A 24,842-nucleotide genomic window follows, 5' to 3' on the forward strand; every position below is an offset into this window, starting at 1 on the left:
TTTGCACGTCGCCAAAGTGGTGGATTACAGACCATTGTTTGATTATAGACCATAGGCATGGGTTGCAATTTTGAGTACTTTTTCCCACATCCTCCCTGAAAAACTAGTTGGTAGCAATAGCCAGAATAGCTTGCTCCTTCTCTTGGCTTACTACAGGGAGTCCTCAAGTTTTGACCGGACAAGTTAATTGAAATCATTCTTATTTCACAATTATAATTTTTTATGTGGGTTGAGTAGCCTGAGGATACATTGACATTTATTCCTAACTAGAAGGTTACCATTGCCTTAGCAATTTAGGCTTCAATGATGTTTATAACAAAAATTATTAACAAGTGTTGGGAATGAAATTCAAATAGCTCAGTGTCACTCCCTCTTTACTCCCCCACACCCATTATTCAATGGCAATTCATTTATATTGGAAGATGATCTATGAAAAAAGACCAGCCTTCTCCATGTAAACACCGACACAGGAATGTCAGCGTTCCTCTCTGGCTCTGGTCAAATTTGATTGGACTTTTTCCTCTTCTTTTGGATCAGTAGAATTTATCCACACACCTTTCATTCAGCTGTTCTTGGCGTTGGCGTATTATTTTCATCTCTTCCTCATTCTGCCTCTTCAATCGCAGAGCGAGAGCACTTATGTCTCTGATGTGTGCATCATCTACTGTTACCCCCTAGAAGACCAAGGCCAAAGAGGAACCAGATAATAAAGCAAAGTCTTAATTCTCTCCTCCCTTAGATGTTCCTTCTAAGATGCTAAGTCTCACATCTACGTGTACATGTTAAACCTAACTGCGAGTTCCTATTGGATTGGATATCTGTCTTTCTCAACATTTACTATCTCTCTGGCATCCTGGAAGGAACATCCTTAAAATCGACACTTTAAACTGCCTTGACACTATTTTTTTATTAGTTTGCTCTGAAAAAAGGGTAGAAATGGAAGCAAAACACAATGAAAATGTGAAGAAGTTTTCTTCAGTATATAAAATACAGGTAGTCCTCAACTTCCAACAGTTCATTTAGTGACTGTTTAAAGTTACAACGGCACCGAAAAAAGTGACTTATGACTGTTTTTCACACTTATGACTGTTGCAGCATCCTTCTGACAAGCAAAGTCAATGGGGGTGTCAAATTCAGTTAACTGTGTTACTATCTTAACAACAGCACTGATTCACCTAATTGTGGCAAGAAAGGTTGTAAAATGGAACAAAATTCACTTAACAAATGTCTCACTTAGCAACAGAGATTTTGGGCACCATTGTGGTCATAAGTCAAAGACTACCTGTAATGATGCTAGAACTTCTACAAACAAAGTGAAATTTAGTTTTTTCAAACAGATCACACTTGATTTAGAAATAAATCAATTCTAACTTTCCTGACATTATGGAACATAAAGATCCACGTCAGTTTTCTAATCAGCCCCAAATCCTCTTGTTGAAATATGCTCGGCCTCATGACTTTAGACCAATTGCAAACCTACCTCAGAGGATTATTATAAGCATTAAATATGAGAAGACGTGCTGTGCATAACATTTTGAAGTCTCTTCTTGGTATAATGTAATTCAGGGAAATAATTAACTCTAGCATTCATATGGTAAATTAGAAGGCCAACAATTTACAATTTACAGGATTTAAAAACCCAACAACTCTGATGTCACACTATCTTTCATCAGTCAAATTATCCGGAAACACCAATGTCCTGAAATGTTATTCATTTAGCTAATAGAAACAATATCACTTACCTCTGACATTCCTCGGAATTCATCTAATTTTTTCAAAAGCTGAAGGCAGTGTTCATAGTCATTCCCCACATCACCAATATTAACCATGACTACCTGGTGAGCAACACAATTCCATTAGGAGTCCATTAAAACACAATGAAATCTTCAGTGTTTATCTAGTCTTTCCCCCCCACTGGAATTCAAGTCTATTTTGGGTGTGGCAATCTGCCTTCTAAAATGAAATATCAATGGCATACTAAATAACACATTCCTGCATTATGAATTATCTTGATAACAGTACTTGCTATTTGCTTGAAAAGTTAATGCAGGTTGATTCATTGGATCTGTTTTAAAAAGTATGAAGGTAAAACAATCCAGAAATCAATGTAGAAGCTTGAAGGAATCAATGCAAAATTTTAGTGAATGGATTTAGTAATTCTTTTCTGATGTTTCAATGAATTGTGATTTAAAACAATCCTTACCTTACCTTAAAATTCCAATCACACATCTAATTCTTAAAATCTTGCAACCAGTGGCAGACAAAATGAGTGCAAAATGTGCTTGATGAAGAAAAACAATCATGATAACATTAAGGTTTCTCTTGAATTTTGGGGAATATTAAATATTTTCTGCCAGTCCTATTTTGTTACCAATTATCTAACATTAAGGTAAAGGTAAAGGCATGTGTGGGGGAACCTTTACCTTTACCTTTAAAGGTTCTCCCGCACATGCATGCTAGTCGTTTCCAACTCTAGGGGCCAGTGCTCATCTCCGTTTCGAAGCCGAAGAGCCAGCGCTTGTCCGAGGACGTCTCCGTGGTCATGTGGCCGGCATGACTAGACGCCAAAGGCGCATGGAACGCTGTTACCTTCCCAGCGTAGTGGTCCCTATTTTTCTACTTGCATTTTTACGTGCTTTCGAACTGCTAGGTTGGCAGAAGCTGGGACGAGTAACAGGCGCTCACTCTGTTACGCGGCACTCGGGATTTGACCCGCCAAACTGCCGTCCTTCTGATCGACAAGCTCAGCGTCCTAACCCACTGATCCACCACATCCCTTTATCTAACATTAGAACCCAATAAATGCCTACTTGCAGTTCATAAAATTATGTAACAGTTTTCTAAAATACAAAACAAAACTTTCTAAAATACCCATATAAAATGAATAGCAACTGCTTAACAAAAGATTCTTAATACATTTTGGAACAAAAAATCCCCCTCCCCTTGATGGTCACCAAGTTAATTGTGGGAAGATATATATTTTGTACTCTTTTGAACATTGCTCATTTTTTTAAAGTACATTTCTAGTGCTTAACAAACTAATAGGAGAGTCACGCATATAGAACACAGTAGCAGCCTCTGTGAAATACAGGCTTGATTTATATTCATATATTTGGAAACAGGAAAACATTTCAGGCATTTTTCAAAATTAAAAAAAAGTATACATTTTCTGCTACAATTACCATTTCCCAAATGTTCAGCTATAAATGTGTTTTCTAAACAGAAAGAGTTGTCTGCAAATTCACTGACCTTGTCTCTGATCCAAGCCTCTGCATGGTCAACTTTTTGTAGAAATTCAAGAAAATCCCTGCTCTCCTCAAGCATCTTTCCATGAGCAGCAACAGCCTGATCCAACATTTTCCATTGTTCTTGGAGCAAGTACATCTTTTGGCGGATCACTTCCGATTGGGGAATATTATGGTGTAGTAGAGCTTCTCCTCTCTTTAAATAGTTAAGAGGGAATAATTAATAAAAAGAAAATTGCAATATCTCTATGCTATTTCTAATGCAACTCAGTTCTAAAAGATTGGAAGGCCAGTGGCAAAGGTTAAACACACTGTGTACTTAAGACTGGTTCCGGGATATCTGATCCAGATTTGTATCCAGCAGAGATAGATGGATTGACTGATTTGACATGTAAATTATTCAGGATATTAGAAAGAAGTAAAAAGATTACACTTGTCTAATGCTGTCTATCTGTCAGAAGGGAGCCAAGGTGATGCGAGCCATCAAAATATTTAAGGCTTAAATTTTCTAACAATTGCAATACAGATCTATCTATCTGTCTGTCTGTCTGTCCGTCCGTCCGTCCGTCCATCCATCCATCCATCCATCCATCCATCCATCTATCATCTATCTATCTATCTATCTATCTATCTATCTATCTATCTATCTATCTATCTATCTATCTATCTATCTATCTACCTACCTACCTACCTACCTACCTACCTACCTACCTACCTATCTATCTATCTATCTATCTATCTATCTATCTATCTATCTATCTATCTATCTATCTATCTATCTATCTATCCACCCATCCATCCATGATTTGACCTCATGCTACAGAAGAACCTCACAGGAACCAAAGAACACAAAACATAAGCTAGCAATACTTGCCATGTTAACAGTTGCAATTATATCCTTATGAGCCAGAATCTCAGCCTCAAAGACTTGATGCTTCTGAAGAAGCTTCATTTTGTCACATGACTTGCTGAAGTTTTGGAAAGAAGGAACCTTCATCTTTTGCATGCGTTCATCAATCCAACCCTCTGCCTGTCACCAAAGGAGCAACACAATTATCACTATATGCAAGACTAAGAGTGGTATATGCAAATCTGATAAGATCAGATTTGCTTTTCGGTTCAAGGGTGCAATTCAGCCCAAAGTGTGACCTGGACTTCAAATGTGAAGACTTGCTGAAGATGTGTGTCTATTGCAAAACTGTTGAATCTGTAAATCAGTTTTGACATTTCAAAGATGTGATATAATGTAACTGAACTAGCTTTGAAATAAAGCTGTAAACAAAAGCCCTTTAATTCTCTACATCACTAGAGAGATCAGACTTAAATTAATGCAGTGTAACTTTTTTTTTGGCGAGACTTGAGACCCACTATGAAAAAACAAGTGGAAGTTAGTGGTTGCAACATTTCTTCAGATTTTACTGTAGTTAGGTCTCCTGAAGTACTGAGTCAGGCCAAGAAATAGTGATAAAACAAAGGCTACCAGCTAGTTGATAAAGGAATACCTTGGATTTCTTCCAAATGTACAAGAATAAGATATAATGGTAGCTCTCTAATGTAATATGTCCTTTCTCAGCCTTTTGCTCTCCAGATGAACTGGTTATATCACTATTATAGTTCACAGTCCATATTCATAGCCATAGTGGCTAAAATTTTTGGTTTAGAGGCTAATCTATGTACATGTAAAGGGCACCAGGTTGGGGAAGGCTGCTGTAACGTAAATGTTAAATTAAATGTTAATTTAAATGTTGCATTATATTCCATTTATGTTTAAATGTATTTTTATAGCAATACATGGAATGTGAACACCATGTTCCAAAGCACAGAGCCTCAGAATTATAATAATGTACAATAGCTCTTTTGATTTTTCTTTCTTTAAAAGATGTGAGAAAAATAAAAAAAAACTCAAAAAGAAGTGGGAAAACACAAGAAGGTCAGAAGAGGGTCAGGGGACCACAGGTGGTGGGCAAGGGTGGGGGTTAGACTGACTAAAGCAGTGTTGCATGGTCCAAAAGGGTGAAGTTTGTGGCGTGATGTCACAATATTGCTTCTGTCATTCTGATGCAAGCAGCAAGATCCTATGGATGCCACTGCAGATGACAATGTCTGATCTTTTTCAGAATTACCGTACTTTAATTCCAGATGATACTTTAATTATTCTGCCTCAATTATTTGCTTAGTAGAATGTTTATTTTGATTACTGTGCTGCAGCAGGCGCCTTTTTACATCCATACACACTACAACAATTAACTATTAAAGTCAGTCTTCATTTGCCTTCAATTAACTGCTTGTTCAGCGATCAATCAAAGTTATGACAGTACTGAAAAAAGAGATTTATCATTGTTTCTCAAACTTGGGCTGCCTCAGCATCTCATGGTCATCTGATTACCATTCGAAAGCTTCACAGTCAGCTTCTAACAAGCAAAGTCAATGGGAAAACAGCAGGAAATCACAGATTTAATCTCAGTCACCATGAGTGATTTACTTCACAACTGCAGCTGCAACTGACATCTGAATCGGGTGCAGTCATGTGATGTTTCACTATACAATCACATCATTTAGTGATGGAGTCACTGGTTCCAATTGCAATCAGTAACTGAGGACTACCTGAGTTGGCAGTCTGAGTGGAGAGTGAGACAGCAACCCTTCACGGCCTGCAAAGAGAATGAAAGTTTTTATTTCCCAGACAATGCTTCACTAATAGACAACTTATTCTCACCTCAGTTAGACCCTGGTAGAATAGAGCCAGCAGGAGTTCTACCTGCAGTTTTTCTTGCCTACTTTGAGAAAGGTCTCTGATGCATCTTCTTTTCTTTAACACCACACTGAGCCTCTGCTGAATCTGTCTTACTTCCAACTCACTGCTTGGTTGCAATTTTTCCATTTGCTCCTGAAGAGATAGTTCCTGAAAAACCAACACTTAAAGTCACAACCACAGTTAACTGATCACAGGTTGCATACATAAAACATTATTTTTTCTATTGGAAGTTCAAAATTGCCCATAACCCAAAACCGGTAACAAAAATAGACAGATGTGTATTTGTGTGATATGAATGAGTAAAGCTTTCTGAGAACCTCTAGTTATCTTGTTGATATTATCTGAAATATTATTTGGGAAATTTTATTTAATGGTATATTTTTTAATTCGCTGTATATTTTGCTTTCGGTGACATTTGGTGTCAAACTAAGACATTCTTTCTCCCAGGTAAAATTTCTCAGTTATTTTGCCTGAAGAACTCCCATATTTCTTGAACATCAACACTTAAAAGTCTCTTATAGATCAGCTTCTATAAAACAATACCTGTTGTCTGAATTGTTTTTGCAAGTTTGTCGCAGTATTTTTATCCCAGTCCGCCGAGATGACACTTAAGTATCAGGTTTTACCTGGAATGTTCCCATGTCTTTCTTTATATATTATATATAAAGATTTTACCTTTTCTTCCTGGGAGGCAAGAATCTTCTCAAAAGCATCATGTTTCTTGATCTGCTGTATCACTTCATCCACACTGCTTCCAAAATCACAGCTTTTCAAATACATCTGTGAAAAATTGGAATCAGTTCTGGCAATATAGGTTTTTTTTTAAAACAACAACAATATGGAATTATAGGGCCAAAACTGTTGCTTTCTGGAATGAAAGTCAAGAAACATCAGATGATCAAATTATTCAAAGAGATTTTACAAGATGTGTTTCTTACAGAGCTCTGGTCTCTTGTTAGCTCAGATATTTGGATTAATCAAGAGAAGAGGAATATAGCGTAGCCTGTTTGGAGGTTGTTGTTTTTTCTTTTTCTTTTTGTAAATATTATTTTCAAGAATTCCAAATAGAAAACCATATTCAATGGATAACATAAAGATTTTTATTTTATTTATTAAATTTATATGCCACCCATCCCTGAACGAATAAAGCTTGAAAATTAGGCAGTGGAATAAATTAGCTATATACATTCCAAGCAGTATATATTCTCAACCTGAGTCCTCTAAATTATCATTTATGTCCTAGCCACTTTGAGTGAAGATTTTTGCAATGAGCACTTCACTGGGCTGCCCCTGAAATTTATACAGCTGGCCAGAATGTAGTGGTGAGCACACCATGTAACACTGCTGCTCAGCAAGCTGTACTGTCTGCAATCAGCTTCTGATGACATTCAAGATGCTGGTCGCCACCTCTAAAGGCCCTGGCTATCCGAGGACTGCTTATCTCCAATAGTTTCTGCTTGCCTGAAAGACTGGAGAAAGTGGGCACCTATAAGGTCCTTTTGATTAAACAATGTTACCCAGTGCTTTTTTTGTAAAAGAAAAAGGTGCCGGAACTCACACATGTCATACAACCCGCCTTGCCTACCCTACAAGGTTCCATCCAAAAAAGGTGCCGGAACTCCGTTCTGAGCGTTCTATGACAAAAAAAGCCCTGATGTTACCTGATAGGATTCAGGAAGCAAGCTTTCTCTATCATGATATCTGCCCTCTGAACAGAATTCCACAAAGCCTGGCTTTTCCCCATGACTTGGATTAGGGTGAGTAGCAAGCCTTTTCTGGGACTGCCTATATTGCTTGAATGTTTTCTTCTATGATGGACATTCTTTTTTGTTATTTTGATTTCTATTGTTTTAATATTGTGTGCTTGTGAACTCTGGCATGATTTCTAAAGACCCATTGCTATACCAACTTTCTCTCTTGTACCAAGTTGGGCAATTCCATAAATAAAATAGGTAGATAAATGCATTTTGAAGATGAGAACAGAAAGCCCCCTTGTGCAAGTAAGTATTTTATATTGGTGTCTTCTCTTGAAAACGACCATCTTTAATATATGGAAATTATATTAGCTGTTCCTTTATGTGAATCATTTTATATTATATAGCAAGTGCTCATAATGCAAATAGCTGCAAAACATTTATAACACAGGAAATTGAATACTCTAAATAAAATGCACAATAAATATGAATATATGTGTTACATGGGATTCCATCCAGTGTCATGTGAACAGAAGGCTATTCACATAACAGAACTGTGCCTTGTTCTTCTGCCCATACCGCTTTTAAACTGATTCCGCTCAGATTGTCATGGTCTCATCTGAGAATGATATCTGAGAAGACAACAGGTCAAGCAGTTTCAAAGGGACTTCTTCACATATTGAGTTACACCCTAATGCAGACTGGAGCCAGAATTTTGCTCTGTCCAGAATTTTGCTCTAGATTCAACGTGTTCCCATTCACCCGTCCCTTTGAAGGGTATCAATGCAAGGGTGACCTTTGGAATGGGGAGTTTTTTGTTTCAATCCCATTTTAAGCACAATATTTACATATCAAACTGTACCTGCCATTCAAAGCTGTATTACACATGACAATTTGCAGAAACAGAGAGCATAGTTGCACAACTATGGAAATAAGGCAGCAAATTTGAGCAGCCCACTAATGAAAGCAATACTCAGAGTGGCATTTCATATTTAACATTACAGCTTCTGAAGTCATTACTTCAAGTATCTGTCAGCTTATCACAGGCTGAAGAATGGCATGCCCGATGTCCTGTGGTAATAATACACAAGGGTTTTTCATAAAAAAGAATGTAAAAGAATCTTTATACAGGTAGGAAAGCAGGATTCTGCATGCTTGAATTAAACAATATTTATTTTTGAAATATTCTCCATAAGATCTAAGTATTCCACAAAGTAGGGCATGACACATGAACAATGTCAGGATTTATCATCCCATTTACATAGCAGTGAAATGCAGATCATGATTAAAGGTAAATTTTACTGATTATCTTTCTCAGGCAAACCTTATCAAGAAACAATAAAAATTAAGAGAAATCAAGATCTTTCAAGAACAAAGATCTTTCAAAAGACATTTTTTCTAAAGTGAGCAAAAATGCATATATAGAATAATGACAACTAGAAATGTATTTTTCAAATCAGACTGAATTCTCTATTGAAATAATACTATTTTAAGAAATGGCAACTTTTTTCCCCTGTTTCATAGAAATTGTTTAAGACGTCATCTTCCATCAATCTGCTGTCAGAAAGGAGCCCAATAGAAGACCTACATTTTTGTATACTGCATAATATACAACAGTGTATTTTTTTGTTCTTCTTACTTTATTTTCCTTCAGATAAAACTAGTATTAAAACTTGAAGGGGCTCTAATATCTTGTCCCCAGACCAAATCTATTTTTTCCTAGTGTAAACTACAAGCTAATAAGGCATTTCTAGAAAAAAAGATTTAACATATTTTTGGTTTGAAAATATATGTTTATGTATATCTATGTACACAGTCTCTCTTTTAATGCATTCATAGTTCTTACTAATAATAATTAGATGACAGTTTACAGAGAGTATATACACATGTACATACAAACACACAGCACTGGAAAATATAGCAAATGTGAGCGGCATTTGGTGTGTCCACATGTACACACACACACACACACACACACACACACACACACACACACACACACACACGTCTATTTCACTAAAGCCACATATTTAGAGTCACTGAAGGCATAACTTGTTTTACTCTATGTGAAAGCTTGAAACAGCAGAATTTAAGCAATAACTGATAAATAGACTTCCAATGTCAAGAAGAAACAAACCCACCTCTAGAGTCTTGCGGTTCCTAATCATCCTACTTTAAGAAAACAAAAGTATGTTTGAAGGCTTTACCATTCCCAGAAACCTTTACAACCAATTAACAAAAGAATTGATAATACTGTCAATTAAAACTAATCTCAGAACAAATTACAGTTGAGAGTACATTTTTTTAAAATGGAATGGAAATCTTCACCACTTTCCTCCCAGTTCCAAAGGATGCAATTTTTACTGAGATAGAGGGACACCATGTATTCTCACCATGTCCATGAGATGATGCCTGCATATTTGTTAAGAAGGCAGCTTGACCTACATTCACTGCAGCATCTGGATCCTGAAGATGCTTTGACTCTTGTGAACGCTGGTATTCAGAACAATAAACAGGGTTTATGGACAATAAGATGCTAGAGCCTCTATAATCTGACTGTAAAGTAGAACCACCCATATCTGAACCTGAAGCTTTGATCAAGACTGAAGGAGGTGGCTGTTTTCTGAATTCTTTTACTACTTTAATAGGAAAGGATGTCCAAGGGGTAGCAAGTATTAAAGATATCTTGGAAATCTTGTGATGAGCAGGAATTATTCCAACACTAGAAGACTTCCCAAATTCTTTGCTAGCTGAGTGATGGTTCTGAAAGACAAGCATATCAGGATCTAATTGTGAACGTGTAACAGTTCTTTTGCCAAGAAGGGTATCTGCTTTAGCTAATGTAGATGGAGCCAACCATATTTCTTTGAAGACTGTCTGTGGAGGAAGAATGGGACACTTAGTGGGGTTGATGACATGAAGTTGTTTAACTTGGTGATCTGCAGCATTTCCAGAAGGGATAACTTGATGACTCTTCTGGGTTTCTCTTGTAAGACCAGGAGAAGTAGTTGATTTTTTCTTCAGATGAGGTAATAGAACACTGAAATAAGCTGCTTTGATTGGTTTGATAGCAACACTGCAAGTTGAAATATAGACTTTTACTGAAGCATGGAGATCTGAAAACTGAGAATTGCACTGATTATGGTTTTGCTCCTTTGACTTGTAGTTACAAGGTGCAACAATTTGATACAGATTTTTATTCTGAGACAATGAAGCATCTGGAATGGCACACAGAGTAACATCTAGACGTGATGTCCAGCATGGTAGAACTCTTGAAGCAGCCGAATGGAAAGCTACTGCAGAAGAATGACAAGCATCCAAGTAATTTCCTTTCCAGTCACTTGCACCACTGCAGGAGACAAGCAATGATTGAGCATCAGTGCTGTTGTATCCTTTGCACTGAGTATCTCTCAAAAGTGTGGAACAGGCAGACTTGAAGGTGGAAGAATTAATACAGCTGTTATCTTTCTCTAAACCATTCCTCTTATTTGAATGTGTCAACACTATATCTAGCCTTGAGCTGTGAACCTCTGAAGACAGGCAGGGAGAAGGCAAGATGGTCTCTGCAGATGATGAATAAGCTGGACAATACCAAGCTGAGTCTGATATATTTTCTGCTGGTGGCATCCTTTGGAAAGAAGCAGCATAAACAGTAGCTCTGGAGATCGGTGATGGAACCACTCTGGCAGAAGACAACATAACTTCCACAGTAGAAATAAAGATGGGTGTGTCTGAAGTCTTGTTAGGAAGATATCTGCATGACATCCTGAAGTTTTAATCCTAGGGTTTGAAAAGCCGAAGCAGTCTTTGCTTCTGAGCTGTTGCTTAAGACAAATGTTTCATCCTTTTTATGTTGGCAGTAGAGTTTTCCATTCTTCCTCTGATGTGAATAAGTGAAATGTAAAGACGTATTTTTATAATGAAGGCATCTGTATTTGATTAAGAACGAGACATAGTGGCACGACTGCTTATTCAGACTGCAAAATAATAGGAGCATGCAGCAAACCGAAAAAAACGATCAAGATGATGAGGCAGAAGCCAGATGTGTAATCTGAGACCTAATTAACAGTTCTTAGATTAAAAAAAAATAAGTTATTAACTCACCAGTGCTTCTATAGCCTTGAAAGACAAGAATATATTCTACTGGTGTTAACAGCAAAAAAGCTGCACTAATCTTCTCTATCCATCTCTCAATCTGCACAAGGAATATCTGCAGGAGGAATAGCAGCTTCTCTGTTTAACAAAGTCTTTAAAAAATTTCCTACAACTCTTCCAAGTAATGGCATTCCCAGAGTCAGTAATAAAAAAGACAGATATATACTGGCTTAATTTCCTCCATATGTGCTGTTATTTACTTTAGGACAGAGAACTCATAGACTAAACCTTGCTGAAAACTTCTGAAGCCTTAAGTAATTTGGATGTAACCTAAGCTGCTGGCGTAAAATCAAGGCCAGACACACTGGCATGAATGGGAAAGCAGTCTACTTCAGAACATGACCCAGTGCTTTTCTTTCTGTCATATGTCACTGCTGGGATAGCCTTTTTATAAATTTAGAGACACACTTCAGTTCAATCAAGATCCATTGGGATAAAAGACAAATATTCACACGTGGTTAACACCATCCAGACACTCCCTTTTCCAAATACAGATGAAAAGTTAATGATGCATTGCCCTCTCAGTTTTAAATGCTTGCTTTCTGCTAACGTTGTGCCACTTACAAGGGTTAACCTGGCTGCATAAATCTCTTTGAAAACACTATCTGAAACTTTGGTGTGTGAAACAGGAAAATGTGAGAATTTAGGTGAAAGACTTTTGATCTCCTTTCCAAAGAACAATAACAAAACAACTTATTAAAAACAATAATTTGTTCCTCTTCAAATATAGAACGAATGTGCATTATAACCCAGGTGGAAGTGAGTTTAATATTTTCTTGAATCATGGATTCAAGAAAAACCTTCTACACCATAACCATACAAGCAGAAACTGTTATTTCAGCCAGAGAAAAATGGTGCTCACACTGTCAGCAGCTAACAGTTCCTTTATTTCATATAGTAGCTACCAGGGAAGTAATTTTCAATTGGACCATAATATGTGGAAAAGGCAGGGCTTTTTTATCATAGAACGCTCAGAACGGAGTTCCGGCACCTTTTTTGGATGGAACCTTGTAGGGTAGGCAAGGCAGGCTGTATGACATGTGTGAGTTCTGGCACCTTTTCCTTTTACAAAAAAAGCACTGGGAAAAGGAATAATGTTTACCTTCTCATCTGCTACAACAACTAACCCCTGATGCCTTCCTTGGCAGGTGTTAGCTTAAAAAGCAAATATTTAATGCCATTACATTGAATGTCATTACAATTTGATAGTGAGTTGGGTTGATGCTTACTCCTCTGAGGCTGTGCTATTTTCCAAAGCACTAGAAGGCAAGTCAAGAAGCAATGGATGGAAACTAATCAAGTAGGGAATCACCCTAGAACTAAAAAGACGTTTCCCAACAGTGAGTACAATAAAGCAGTAGAATGGGTTGCCTTCAGAAGTTGTGGGTGCTCCATCACTGGAGGCTTTTAAAAAGAGACTGGGCAGCCATTTAACTGAAATGGTATAGGGCTGGACTAAAAGAACTCCAAAGTCTCTTCTAACTCTGTTATTCTATTATTCTGTTATTCTGTGATAGGTTTTTTTTTAGAATCAAGGGATTAATTTCACATCATATATCCTTGCACAGGTGTATAATTGACTACGCTACTAAAAAGTCAGAAACCAAATTTCCTTTTAGGAATTTTGATCAATAAGTTTGGTCAAAATCAAACGTTTTCTTACTGATATAAGTTTTCTGTATATGCAAGTATGTGTAAGATAGAAGGAATAGGTAGAGCATAGGACAAAAGACAGAGATTAAGTACTTAATAGATTAAAATACACTTTACAATGCATTAAAACACCAATAAAGCATGCAACAGCACTACCTCTTGGGAGTTTGAAATGTTGTCCAGGTATTCACAGTCTCGGTAAAATATCTGCAAAAGATGGGTCTTCTCTAGCCATTCCTTCTTTTGTGCCCATACCTGGTACACTCTGTGCTTTGCTTCTATCAGAGTTTTTAATATACTTTGGATCTAAAAAAGAAGAAGCCAACTGCTATAAAGCATCAGTTATAATCCACGAAGGGGTAATTATTGATATGTAATTTATACTGCTGTTAATGGAAATATGCTCAGTTTCCAATTATAATTACAGCAATTGCCTGTTTATACATGAGAAAGCCGGTGGGTGTATTTTAATAAAATTCATTTTCCTTTGAAAAGTACCATATCTTGCTTGGTTTTTATCTCATGAAATCTCTGGATTTAAAAACTTATTCATAGCAGGCTAATTTTATGGAAATGCTGGTGGTCTGAGCTCTGTGCAAAATTACAAAACTGGATCATGTATATATACCTCTTCTGTCGCCATTTTCTGTTCCAGTGCAAGCTCTTGTCCCAGCTGTGATACTCGCTCGTAAATCTCATCCCGAGACTCAATCTCTGGCAATAGCTGCTGATGCTGATTAATCTTCAGACCGCTGGTAGATGCATCTCGAATGGTCTCCTCAGCTGCCATTGTTCTTATCATCTCAGATGCCCAGGAAGAATAGTCCCATGCCTTAACATTGAGGAAAGGAAATTTAAGATATGGGGTAAGATTTATATCCTTAGATGACAATATAGGTAACAGATGATACTTCTTGTGGCTCGGTTCAAACATAGCACTAAAATGTGGTTGGTTATTCCTACGTAGGTTCACGCATTGTTTTGCCTCAAACAAAAATTAAAAACTGTCAAGGCTATCTATCGAGTATAGAATACATGTCCTTGGGCATCAAGGCTCAGTTAAGTGGATATATTGCAGCAAAACTATAAAACAGTTACAAAAGAATTTATGTAGCTGCTGTGCATCAAATGCAAATTCTATTTATGACAATTCATGTTCAAATTTCCTGTAGCTGATATTGTAAACTAACCCAGAGAGGGCTGTAAAGCACTATGGAGCAGTATACAAGTCTAAGTCAGGGGTCTTTAAACTTGGCCCTTTTATGACTTGTGGACTTCAAGTACCAGAATTCCTCAGTCAGCCATGCTGGCTGAGGAATTTTGGGAGTTGAAGTCCACAAGTCATAAAAGGGCCAAGTTTGAAGACCCCTGGTCTAAGTGCTATTGCTATAACAGAAACCCCTCTTGTCATAGGTTTTATGGTCTTTGGCAGAAAGGGGGGTGACGAAAAGTAATAGAAGTCCCCCAGCAGCCCCCAGATTCAAGTTGGTTTAGGAAAATAGGGGAGGAGTGCAAAAACAAGTAATGATGCAAGAAGAAACCATACAGGAAGACTATGTGAGTAAACAAAAATGAGACAGATGAGGGAAAGAATTGAGGAAAGTCAAGTTGAACACTACAAGATACAGTACAATAAAAAAGAACTAAATGGATTTAAAGTATTTTGAATAACTAACCCTAGAAATTTATTAGATGAAAGAACTTTACAAAGATTGCTGTTGAGACAGTTTCTTTATGTTTTTCATAATCGTTATGCTGGCAATATCACATTAAACTTTTAATAGGTCCATATGAAAGATGGATGTCAACCTTTAGCATTACAGAAGATCCTATCTGAAGTACGAAGGCCTCTTGTTTTCCAAAAGACCTAAGCCGGGTCATTCATCTTTAGAATGTACACTATAAATGATATATTAATGCAGGTACATGATATAACAGTCTGCAGTTAAATGTGTGCAATTGTATGGATCAGTTGCGGAATATTGATTGATCATTCTAGAAAAAAACTGGCCAACACAACTGGAGATCACAGAATAATATAGGCTGTTTTAAAAAATGCGACAAGGACATTGAAATCCTTACATAGGTTTGGAAGCGGTATAATCTGCAAGCATGTTCCAGCCTCTCCCGGTTTTGTTCCACTTTACATCGCAAAATTTCCCAATTCTCCACTAAGGCCTGTTGCTTTGCCTTGATCGCCTCTGCCTGCCTCTCAGAGCACAGGCAGAGCACGCCATCTGCAGTATCAATCAAAATACGCAGCTGCAAAAGAGGAGAAAATGAAGTGAATAATTTAACTTTCCAAGTAAAAGTTTAAGAACCCATCCATCAATTACATCTTCCCAAAAGATGGGTAACTATACTCCATTCTATACAGAACTTCATAAGCAGCCAGAGTCTTGGATTTCAGTTTTGCAGAGACAAGCAGACCTTTGAAAATTAAACGACTGAAACAGGCTGTCTAGTCTATTTACACTAGCTGGGGATTTGAAACTGGCACAAGATCTGCAGCTGGCTGTATTAAGTAGCCCAGCGAGACAATCTTTCACGTCTGTATGAGAAATAGTCTGATAGCACTGGCAGGAATACAGAGGAGAAGCAGCAGCCAAATCGTTTTCCTTTCTGCAGACATGACTGCGTCACATTTGTCCATCAGCAAATCTGTCAGCCCAAGTGGTGATTTGCCTTCTTCTCACTGCTCAGTATGTTCAGCCTGTTTCCTTCTCTTCCTCCAAAAGGAGGTGGAGGAAGAATTGCTGAAGCTAGCAGCTCACAAGGTAGCAAAAGCAAATGCTGGACAAATACTGGGAAGGTGAAAGTAAGGACGAGGTTGGGTAGACTGGGATTGCAGCTCTGGAGCTTCTTCTCCCTTCCCAAAGGTCTCAGCCTGATAATCCTGGGTGGTAAGGAGATAAAAGAGTTCTAGGTATATTCGAGGCAAGGAAGGACTCTACCATCTCACCCATAGCACTCGAAAGAACCCTCTGAGAAGTTCCTGATTCAAGACATGTGATTTCTTCTTTTCATTTATTTATTACATTTTTAAGTAATATTTTATTCATGAACTCAACATTGCATATACCTAGCACTCTTACCCCCTAGTTTTCCCTGCAACAACTGCCCTATATTGAGGTAGGGTGGGCTGAAAGAATGTGAATGGCTCAGTGTTATCCAATGAATTTCCATGTCTGAAGGTTTATAACCTGGCCTCTCCTCCTCACCTAAGGCATTAATCACTATAGCATTAGCATAAGATTAGTTTCAGTCCTAATTTATATTTAAAGCATATCATATTCAGAAGACAAGAACCACAGGCAAATTCAAAGCAAGACCATTATATCTGTAAGCTGCCTGGAGTTTCAGAGAGTTGGGCAACCATGTAAATTTTCTTAATACATTTTTAGGACTGCAGTGTAGCTTACCTGCTGCTCATTCCCAAATAATTCATGCTCAAGAGTTGCTTGCTTACGTAGCTGTGACTGCACCCCACTCAGATCTTTAGCAGTGGAATCTGGGATGGTCTTCAGTTTGTCCTAAAGACCAAATGTGCTTTCTGTTAATCGCACTGGTTTGATTTTGTTCTAAGATAGGCAGTATATAAAACTCTTTCCATTTGCATATGTGGGAGTCTATTTGTTAATGAAAAGAGTCATACCCATATATTGATCTAAATCCCTCACCTCCACTGCGCAGCAGTCAAGGGGTTTGGGACTCCGTGCCCTCCGGCTGAGTTTCTTCCTGTTAGGAGACACTAAATGGGCCAGAAGCCACCCCGGAGAGGCGGCAAAGAAGGTAGGAAAGTCCTGGGTACCTTGGAGAGATGGCGGTCAACCTGATCAGTCCAGGAGAAGCCTTCCAGAAACCAACAGGAGAAAGGCTAGCTTAACTTCAGAGTCTAGCCCAAGCTGTAAGCCACTGAAGTCCAAAGCACTACTTTAACCTGATTGTAAACAGCATGCTTGAATCTGGGTAAGAACATCGATTTTCTCTATCCTACCTATTAACTTTCCTGAAGGGGAAAAAAAATTTCCCAAGAAGCAAAAAACCTCTGAAAGTGAAGGAGGGGTATTTTTGTTCCTCCCTTTTGCTAACGAAAGCAGCAAATTAAACCTTTTATGGAAGACCAAAATCTGAAAAATAAACCACTGCTGACACCTACTGGTGGATAAAGACTATGACACCTATGACTTTCATGCAAGACTTGGTAAAATCTGAAAAAAACCTAATCTCTACTGGTGACTTTCAAAGCTTTAACAATAGAGAACAGCTGTGACAAAAAAGAAAACAATCTGGGCTGCAGATAAAATGAACAAAAAACAAGAGAACTTTTTTGAACTCTCTGGATTATAAGTATCTATTTCACTCTGACTTCAAAGCTATTTCTGGGGGGGGGGGAATTGGATTCTTGGTCATCATGGAAAATCAGAAAAAGAAATAACTTACCAAGAAATAATAAATACTTTTCAAAAGGAGAAATATGATATGTTGCAATTAATTCAAATAACAATGATTTCAAACCACAAAGAAATCCAAATAACTTTGAAAATATAAACCAACACATGTCCAATTCAACTTTACAACAAAAAAAAATTCAGGAAAATACAACAAAGAAGGAACAGATAAAACAGATAACTCTACACAAATCTGAGGATAAAGATTTAAAGACGGAATCCTACAAAACAAAGAAGTATGATTTAATCCAAGTGGAAAAAAACTTACAAGAAATACTAGATTTGGAAAAGACATCAACATCACAAAATAAACTTGAGGATAAGAAAAAAGACTGGATAAAATGGACTGCAGAGGTGCCAGGGAAAACACTAGAACTGGAGGGACAAAAAGTGACAAGAGAAACAGAGAGAAAAAGAAGGAAAAAGATTTTCAACAAAAATGAGTGGGCAAATGCCTCTAACAAAGATACTGTACTTGACTTACTTTTTATATCTACAGTAACACCTATAAGAATATGGAAAGATTCTTTGACTCAGCAGAACATATTGTTTAAGAAAGACATTGGGCAAAAGAAAAAGGCTAAAGTGAAAATTAAGAAAATAGATGAGGGGGCCTATCAGAGAGAATATTAAAAAAAGAAATACCTATTTTTAGCCAGTAAAAATGTTTAGAACATTGTGGGAAAAACAAATGTAACAAGAATTGTAAGCAGGATATATGATGAGACAACCAGAATGACTAGATAGAAAAGGAATATTATATTGATGTGATTATTATTTATAGAAATATTAGAAAACTTTTATATTTAATTATCATTGATTAAAACAATAAGAATTATATTAACTTAAGGTTGGTAAAAAGGAACACTATGGGGGAAAGAGGAAATCAAGTAAAGTTATAATGTGAATTATACATTATAGAATTTAATTGTTAGTGAATGTTTGTTAAATGTAAACCCAGACAACGCACTGTCTACTGAATATTAAGGTGTTTATGTTAAAAATTTAATAAAACATACTTAAAAAAATAAAAAATAAAAAATATTAAAATCTTTCCTCCATTTTTGATGCTTGAAAGAAAGAGGCTGAAGAAAAAAAAATTCATGTAGTGGAGTACAATTTAATCCCCTTATTCAATTTCCACATTTCTGTATGAGAAAATATATGAGAAAAATATGGGAATAAAACTTTGGACAACTGTTTTTATTGTGCTTTTATATTTTGCTGATTTAAAAATGTTATGGCAAATGTAAATGTCTATGGAGATTTTAAAGGGACACGGTGGCTCAGTGGGTTAGGATGCTGAGTTTGTTGATCGGAAGGTCGGCAGTTTGGCGGGTCGAATCCCGAGTGCCGCGTAGCAGAGTGAGCACCTGTTACTCGTCCCAACTTCTGCCAACCTAGCAGTTCGAAAGCACGTAAAAATTCAAGTAGAAAAATACTGTAGGGACCACTATGGTGGGAAGGTAACAGTGTTCCGTGCACCTCTGGCATCTAGTCATGCCGGTCACATGACCATGGAGACGTCCTCGGACAAGCACTGGCTCTTCGGCTTTGAAACAGAGATGAGCACCGGCCCCTAGAGTCGGAAACGACTAGCATGCATGTGCGGGGAACCTTTACCTTTACCTTTACCTTTAGGGAGATTTTCAGTCATCCTGGTCATGGTTGTCCCAAAGGTGCTTTTTCAAGAAGCAACTGGACATTCTTGTTTTTCTTTGAAGATGTTTCGCTTCTCTCTTGGATGAGAAGTGAAACATTTTTAAAGAAAAACAAGAAAGTCCAGTTGCCTCTTGAAAAAGCACCTTGGTGAGAAATGTAAACTTTCATAATATTATAGTTTTACATTTATTGTTAGCCATTAGTGTGGAAAGGCTAGGTAAACAATAGAAATGAATGGTTGTTCTTTCATATCTAATCTGAGCCTTAAAAAAATACATGTTTGGAAACAAAACTGTTTTCTTTCACCTCAATGTGGCAGAGAGCTTCCGTCAAGTCCTGTAGGCACTTGTAAATTGCTTCAGCGTCTTGTAACTGTTTGCCTTTGTAGTTTGTCATCTCCAGCAGCTCCTGCCAGTTGTTCCTAAAGCGGGGAAAAAGTGAGAGGTAGGAGGCAGTATCCAGAAGCAAGTCAGAAGTGGACATCCTGAAAGAATGTATCTGTCAGTGATTAGCTGTCAATCAGCTATGCCAATTTCTGATGGTGTTTTTCTGCAACAGAAGTTAAAAAATACACAGTGGTGTCATACTATAAATCTATTTACCTTCCCCTTACAAGAAATCTATCCATATTTCTTGAGTTAAGATTTAAAACAAGTTAAGAAATGTGTACAATTTGATTGTAGTACTGAATTAATTAACAAAAGTATACATGTATGCATACAAAAATGGAGAAGAAGAAGGAGGATGTGAGGAGGAAGAGAAGGAGGAGGAGGAGGAGGAGGAGAAAGAGGAGGAGGTGGTGGTTCTGGCAATGGCCAACCATCCTTTTTATCATCTATCTATCTATCTATCTATCTATCTATCTATCTATCTATCTATCTATCTATCTATCTATCTATCTATCTATCTATCTATCTATCTATCCAGGGCTTTTTTTCTCATAGAACGCTCAGAACGGAGTTCTGGCACCTTTTTTTGATGGATTTTTTCAACTTTTGCACAAGCTGTGCTACTTCCTCTATTGGCTTTCAAAAGCCAATAGGAATTGCTGCTGAGCATACCAAAAGACCTGGCTGGCAAACATTGCACATGCAAGTTGTCTGCAGCGAAGGCAAGTTGGCAGGAACTTTGCACCCCTCCCTGCTGCCCAACTACACCATCTCCTAGTTGTAAGTAAGAGAGGACCAGGAATGGTGGGGAGCAGCACTTAATTCTGCCCTGCTGAAAAAGCGGACTCCATGTGCACTCCTGCCTTGTGCTCACCCGTGTCAGCCAGGCTCTCCATGCTGCGCTGCAGCATGGAGAGCCTAGCACTGAAGCACGGAAAACATGTGCGCACCTGCCTCATGCTCACCTCGTGTCAGCCAGGCTGACCACAAGTCAGAAGGAGAAAACACAGTGGCAAAGATACTCCCTCCTCAAATAACTCGCAATTGTCAAGTCCACCCTGCCCTCTGCGAGACCCTTGGCCCAATGGGGAGGCAAGGCCTGGCAGACACGATTTCCCTCTCCACCTCTTTTTAATGGTAGTCCTGAAGATACTTGGAGGAGACGGGAGTGGCAACACCACAGTGCTGTTGGAGCTGCGGGGCCTGCTCTACATTGTGGGGCTGCATGGGGCAGGCAGCGGGGCGGAGGCGATATTGCCGGGGTGGCTGCGGGCACTGGGTGTGGAGGTGGCATGCATGGGTGCGGCTGGTGGCTGACCTTCCATGGGCCGGGCCAGCTGGTGGCCTACCCGGTGCTGGACCTGTGCCGCTGCCTACTCACCCTGCGTGCCTACGAGGCCACCCTGGAGTGCCTGACCCGCAACGCCTGCTGCTGCCTCAGCCTGCCCACTGCCCTCACCCTCCCACCACTCTGCACCGGTGTCTGGTTCGGCGACTGCAAGCTCTGTGCCATCGGTGTGCATTGTGGGAGACACATCACCTCACATGGATTGGCCCTGAACTGCTGCACTGACTTAACCTGGTTTGACCATATCATCCCGTTTGGCCTGGAGGGGCTGGGGGTCACCACCCTCAGCCAGGAACTGTGTCTCATGGCTACTATTTTAGTGGTTATCTGGATTCTTGTAGATTTTGTACATCTATCTGAAGTAATCTTAAGCATTTTTTTTCATAAATTACTTAAGGATATACAACTATATTTTTTCATATTTATCTAATGTTACTTTTGCATCTACTTTTTTCAATCCATTTTCTTTCTGTCATTAATTCCCCAAGAATAAGAAATGTAAATCGTAAGCTCCTCATAGCACAGTTCTATATCATTGTTAAAATACACTGGGCAATAAATAGATTGAATTGTAACACTTTCCCCCTCACCTAAGCCTGTTCTCTTGTATGTATAATTTGAAGATAGCCAGGCCATTTTTATCAGCAGTTGTAAAGAAATAGAAATGAAATGTTTAACTTATGTATTTATTTATTTATTTATTTATTTATTTATTTATTTATTTATTTATTTATTTATTTATTTATTTATTTATTTATTATTTTTTATTTTAATTCCATTTATATCCCGCCCTTCTCCGAAGACTCAGGGCGGCTTACAAGCTTAGCAGTAGCCTTCATTCTATGTATATGCCTGCTTATTAGGGCTTTCACACACACACACCCAAGTGGCATTATTACAAAGTCAGCTTAATTGCCCCCAACAATCTGGGTCCTCATTTTACCTACCTCGGAAGGATGGAAGGCTGAGTCAACCTTGAGCCTGGTGGGATGCGAACCTGCACTAATTGCAGGCAGCTGGTGTTACTTAAGGAGGCATTAGCCCACTGCTCCACCAAGGCTCTTTTAATAACAATTTCTTTGCAATTCATTATCTTGTCAGTAACATGACTCCATTAAACACATATATGTTGAAGGCAGCATATGCACTTGTATTAGACATCTATTATCTCCCACTGCTAGCCCTTCCAAAAGGAACTCAATATATGTCACACTATATATGCAAAAGTTGTCTCCTCTATTACAGTGCAACACATCATTTTCCAATTAGACAAAAAAATAATATTCCAACTCTACTATACCCACCTGCAGTATATAAACATGGGGGAGCTATCCCACAATTTTTCACCTCTATAGCAGCCTACTATGCTGTCTTCATGATAAATTTGATAAAACAGAACTTAGTGTTCTAAGTTCATCATGAACTAAGTCTGCTGAAAATAACTATTTTGGCAGGGATGAATTAATAGCATGCATTTTGGGTTATAGGAGCATCTCATTCACTTGAACCAATGTGATCATATCTTTAAAATCATATGTACAAGCCATCAATAATGTGGATGCTAATATAGGTAGGTCCAGATTATGAGCTGTTTGTATTTAAGGAGATGCTCACAACAAATTCTAGTTTATTTGGTGAATGCCTGAAAGATACATTACTTCATCTAACCCCAAAACAGATGAAAAAACTAGAGGCAATTATGAATTAAACTTGGCTCAAATCTCAAAGATTTGCCAGACGAGAATTGGACAAAACTTTGGAATTTACTATGAACATTTGTCTTAAATACAATAAATTAAATTTATGTTAAGAATTGAATATATAATTTTAAATTATATAAATAAATATATAAATAAAATTATATAAATAAAAGATTAACAAGATGAGAGTTCGGCACCTTTTTTTATAGAAAAAAGCACTCTATCTATCTATCTATCTATCTATCTATCTATCTATCTATCTATCTATCTATCTATCTATCCATCCATCCATCCATCTTCTCCATCTCTGAAAGGTTTTGAGATAGATAAAATTATATAAACAAACCAATAATACCATACCTTAAACTAATAAGAAATATAAGAGCATATAAAAAGTCATCAAAATGCATGTGTTTTATATATTATATTGCTTGAAAGTCTCCTTTTCACTTGGCTTAGAATAAGTAATGAATTTAAATATTGCCATAACAATCCTTCCACTTCTGTAAAATTCTGAATAGTTTAAGAAAGAACTTAGGTCTTGCAACAAACTAGACATGCCACCCAAATGTTCTTCATGGAATATTCCTCCTCCCCACCCCCACCCCAATATGGCTCTTTTACAGCTTCCTGATCTTTGTCTTGAGAAAGAAATGGTCAGGCTGAAAAAATAATGGAAAAAGACAAGAATGCCTTCTTACCTCAACTGTTTCTGCTTGTTCCGAATCTCCCTGGATTCAAAATGGCCATGATCCAACATTTTCTGTGCTAACTGATCACATGTGGCAACTCTCTGGGCAACAATTTCCATCTGATGCTGAGATTTATCATATTTGACACAAAGGACCTATAAAAAACCAATAGAAGGAAAAATTGAAGTGATGAATAGTTTTGAATAACATTTCCAACTTAGCCCTTTTGATTTTTTCCTGTATGATCCCAGTACGAATTTTTTTCAAAGTACAGTGTCTACTGAGTCTGAAATTCCAAACATCTTTGTTCTATATTTTGTTCTAAAAGGAAAATTCTAGAGCAATTTGAAAATCTTTAACATATTTCCCAGTTTTATGTCTGCTTAAACAATAATAAATATTACACGAGCAGTCTATTAATGACATTCACTTAATTTCACAGGAACTAAAATTTTGCTCTTCTTTCAACATAATTCTGTTAAAATGTCAAAGTCTCCAATAGAAACCAAGTTAGCTGAGATGATTGGTCAAACATTAATTAGGCTGATGTATAATCTGGTAGTATAATACTTTTGTCTGAGCAGTGGCTTGGTCTCAATTGCTTGAAAATCTCTTCCAATTCTATAATGCTAATTATAAATGAAAACTAATCATGAAAAATCTATTTTTTAAAATCATCTCAAGTGTAAAAGCAAAAAAGGAGAGCAAAAAAGAAAAAAGTGACCCCTCAACCTCAGTCAGATCATGCACCATATGATTAGTGCTCTGGAGGGGGATTATTTATTTGGAGCTTTAAACTTTAGCCTCTAATCCAAGGGTGTTCAGGTACTATTCCAGTTGACAATCATATCTATATTTATTTCAAATAAGATTATTCTTTTGATTTTTTTATGCAATCTCCTTGATCAGAAAAGTAATATTTTCATCATTATTCTGTTGACATCATACTAATTATTTGAAATAATGAATAATCACGAGTAGATTAGCCTTTACACAAGCATCTAAATTTGATAAATATTTCTTGTCTTCAAAAGCTCTCTAAAATAATCATTAATCAATGCATTAAAATGCCTAAAAAGATAAGTCAAATTCTGGTGA

The 24,842-nt window shown here is 37.5% G+C and overlaps 1 protein-coding gene across 1 annotated transcript in view; it reads right to left on the bottom strand.

Moving 5' to 3' along the window:
* Positions 1–24,842, bottom strand: part of SPTBN5 (spectrin beta, non-erythrocytic 5) — a gene marked incomplete at both ends in the record, with an annotated part of 112,122 nt that overhangs the window by 45,042 nt on the left and 42,238 nt on the right. Inside the window, 12 exons of the mRNA XM_081325484.1 lie at positions 556–674; positions 1,743–1,831; positions 3,246–3,437; positions 4,116–4,275; positions 5,962–6,147; positions 6,676–6,780; positions 13,659–13,808; positions 14,131–14,334; positions 15,585–15,764; positions 16,925–17,035; positions 19,922–20,099; positions 23,754–23,899. Coding sequence (XP_081181610.1) covers positions 556–674; positions 1,743–1,831; positions 3,246–3,437; positions 4,116–4,275; positions 5,962–6,147; positions 6,676–6,780; positions 13,659–13,808; positions 14,131–14,334; positions 15,585–15,764; positions 16,925–17,035; positions 19,922–20,099; positions 23,754–23,899 — 1,820 coding nt within the window. The remainder of the gene's footprint in view (positions 1–555; positions 675–1,742; positions 1,832–3,245; positions 3,438–4,115; positions 4,276–5,961; positions 6,148–6,675; positions 6,781–13,658; positions 13,809–14,130; positions 14,335–15,584; positions 15,765–16,924; positions 17,036–19,921; positions 20,100–23,753; positions 23,900–24,842) is intronic.

The sequence above is a fragment of the Vipera berus genome (genome assembly GCF_964194415.1).
Source record: "Vipera berus genome assembly, chromosome: 1".
In the NCBI taxonomy this organism is placed as follows: domain Eukaryota; kingdom Metazoa; phylum Chordata; class Lepidosauria; order Squamata; family Viperidae; genus Vipera; species Vipera berus.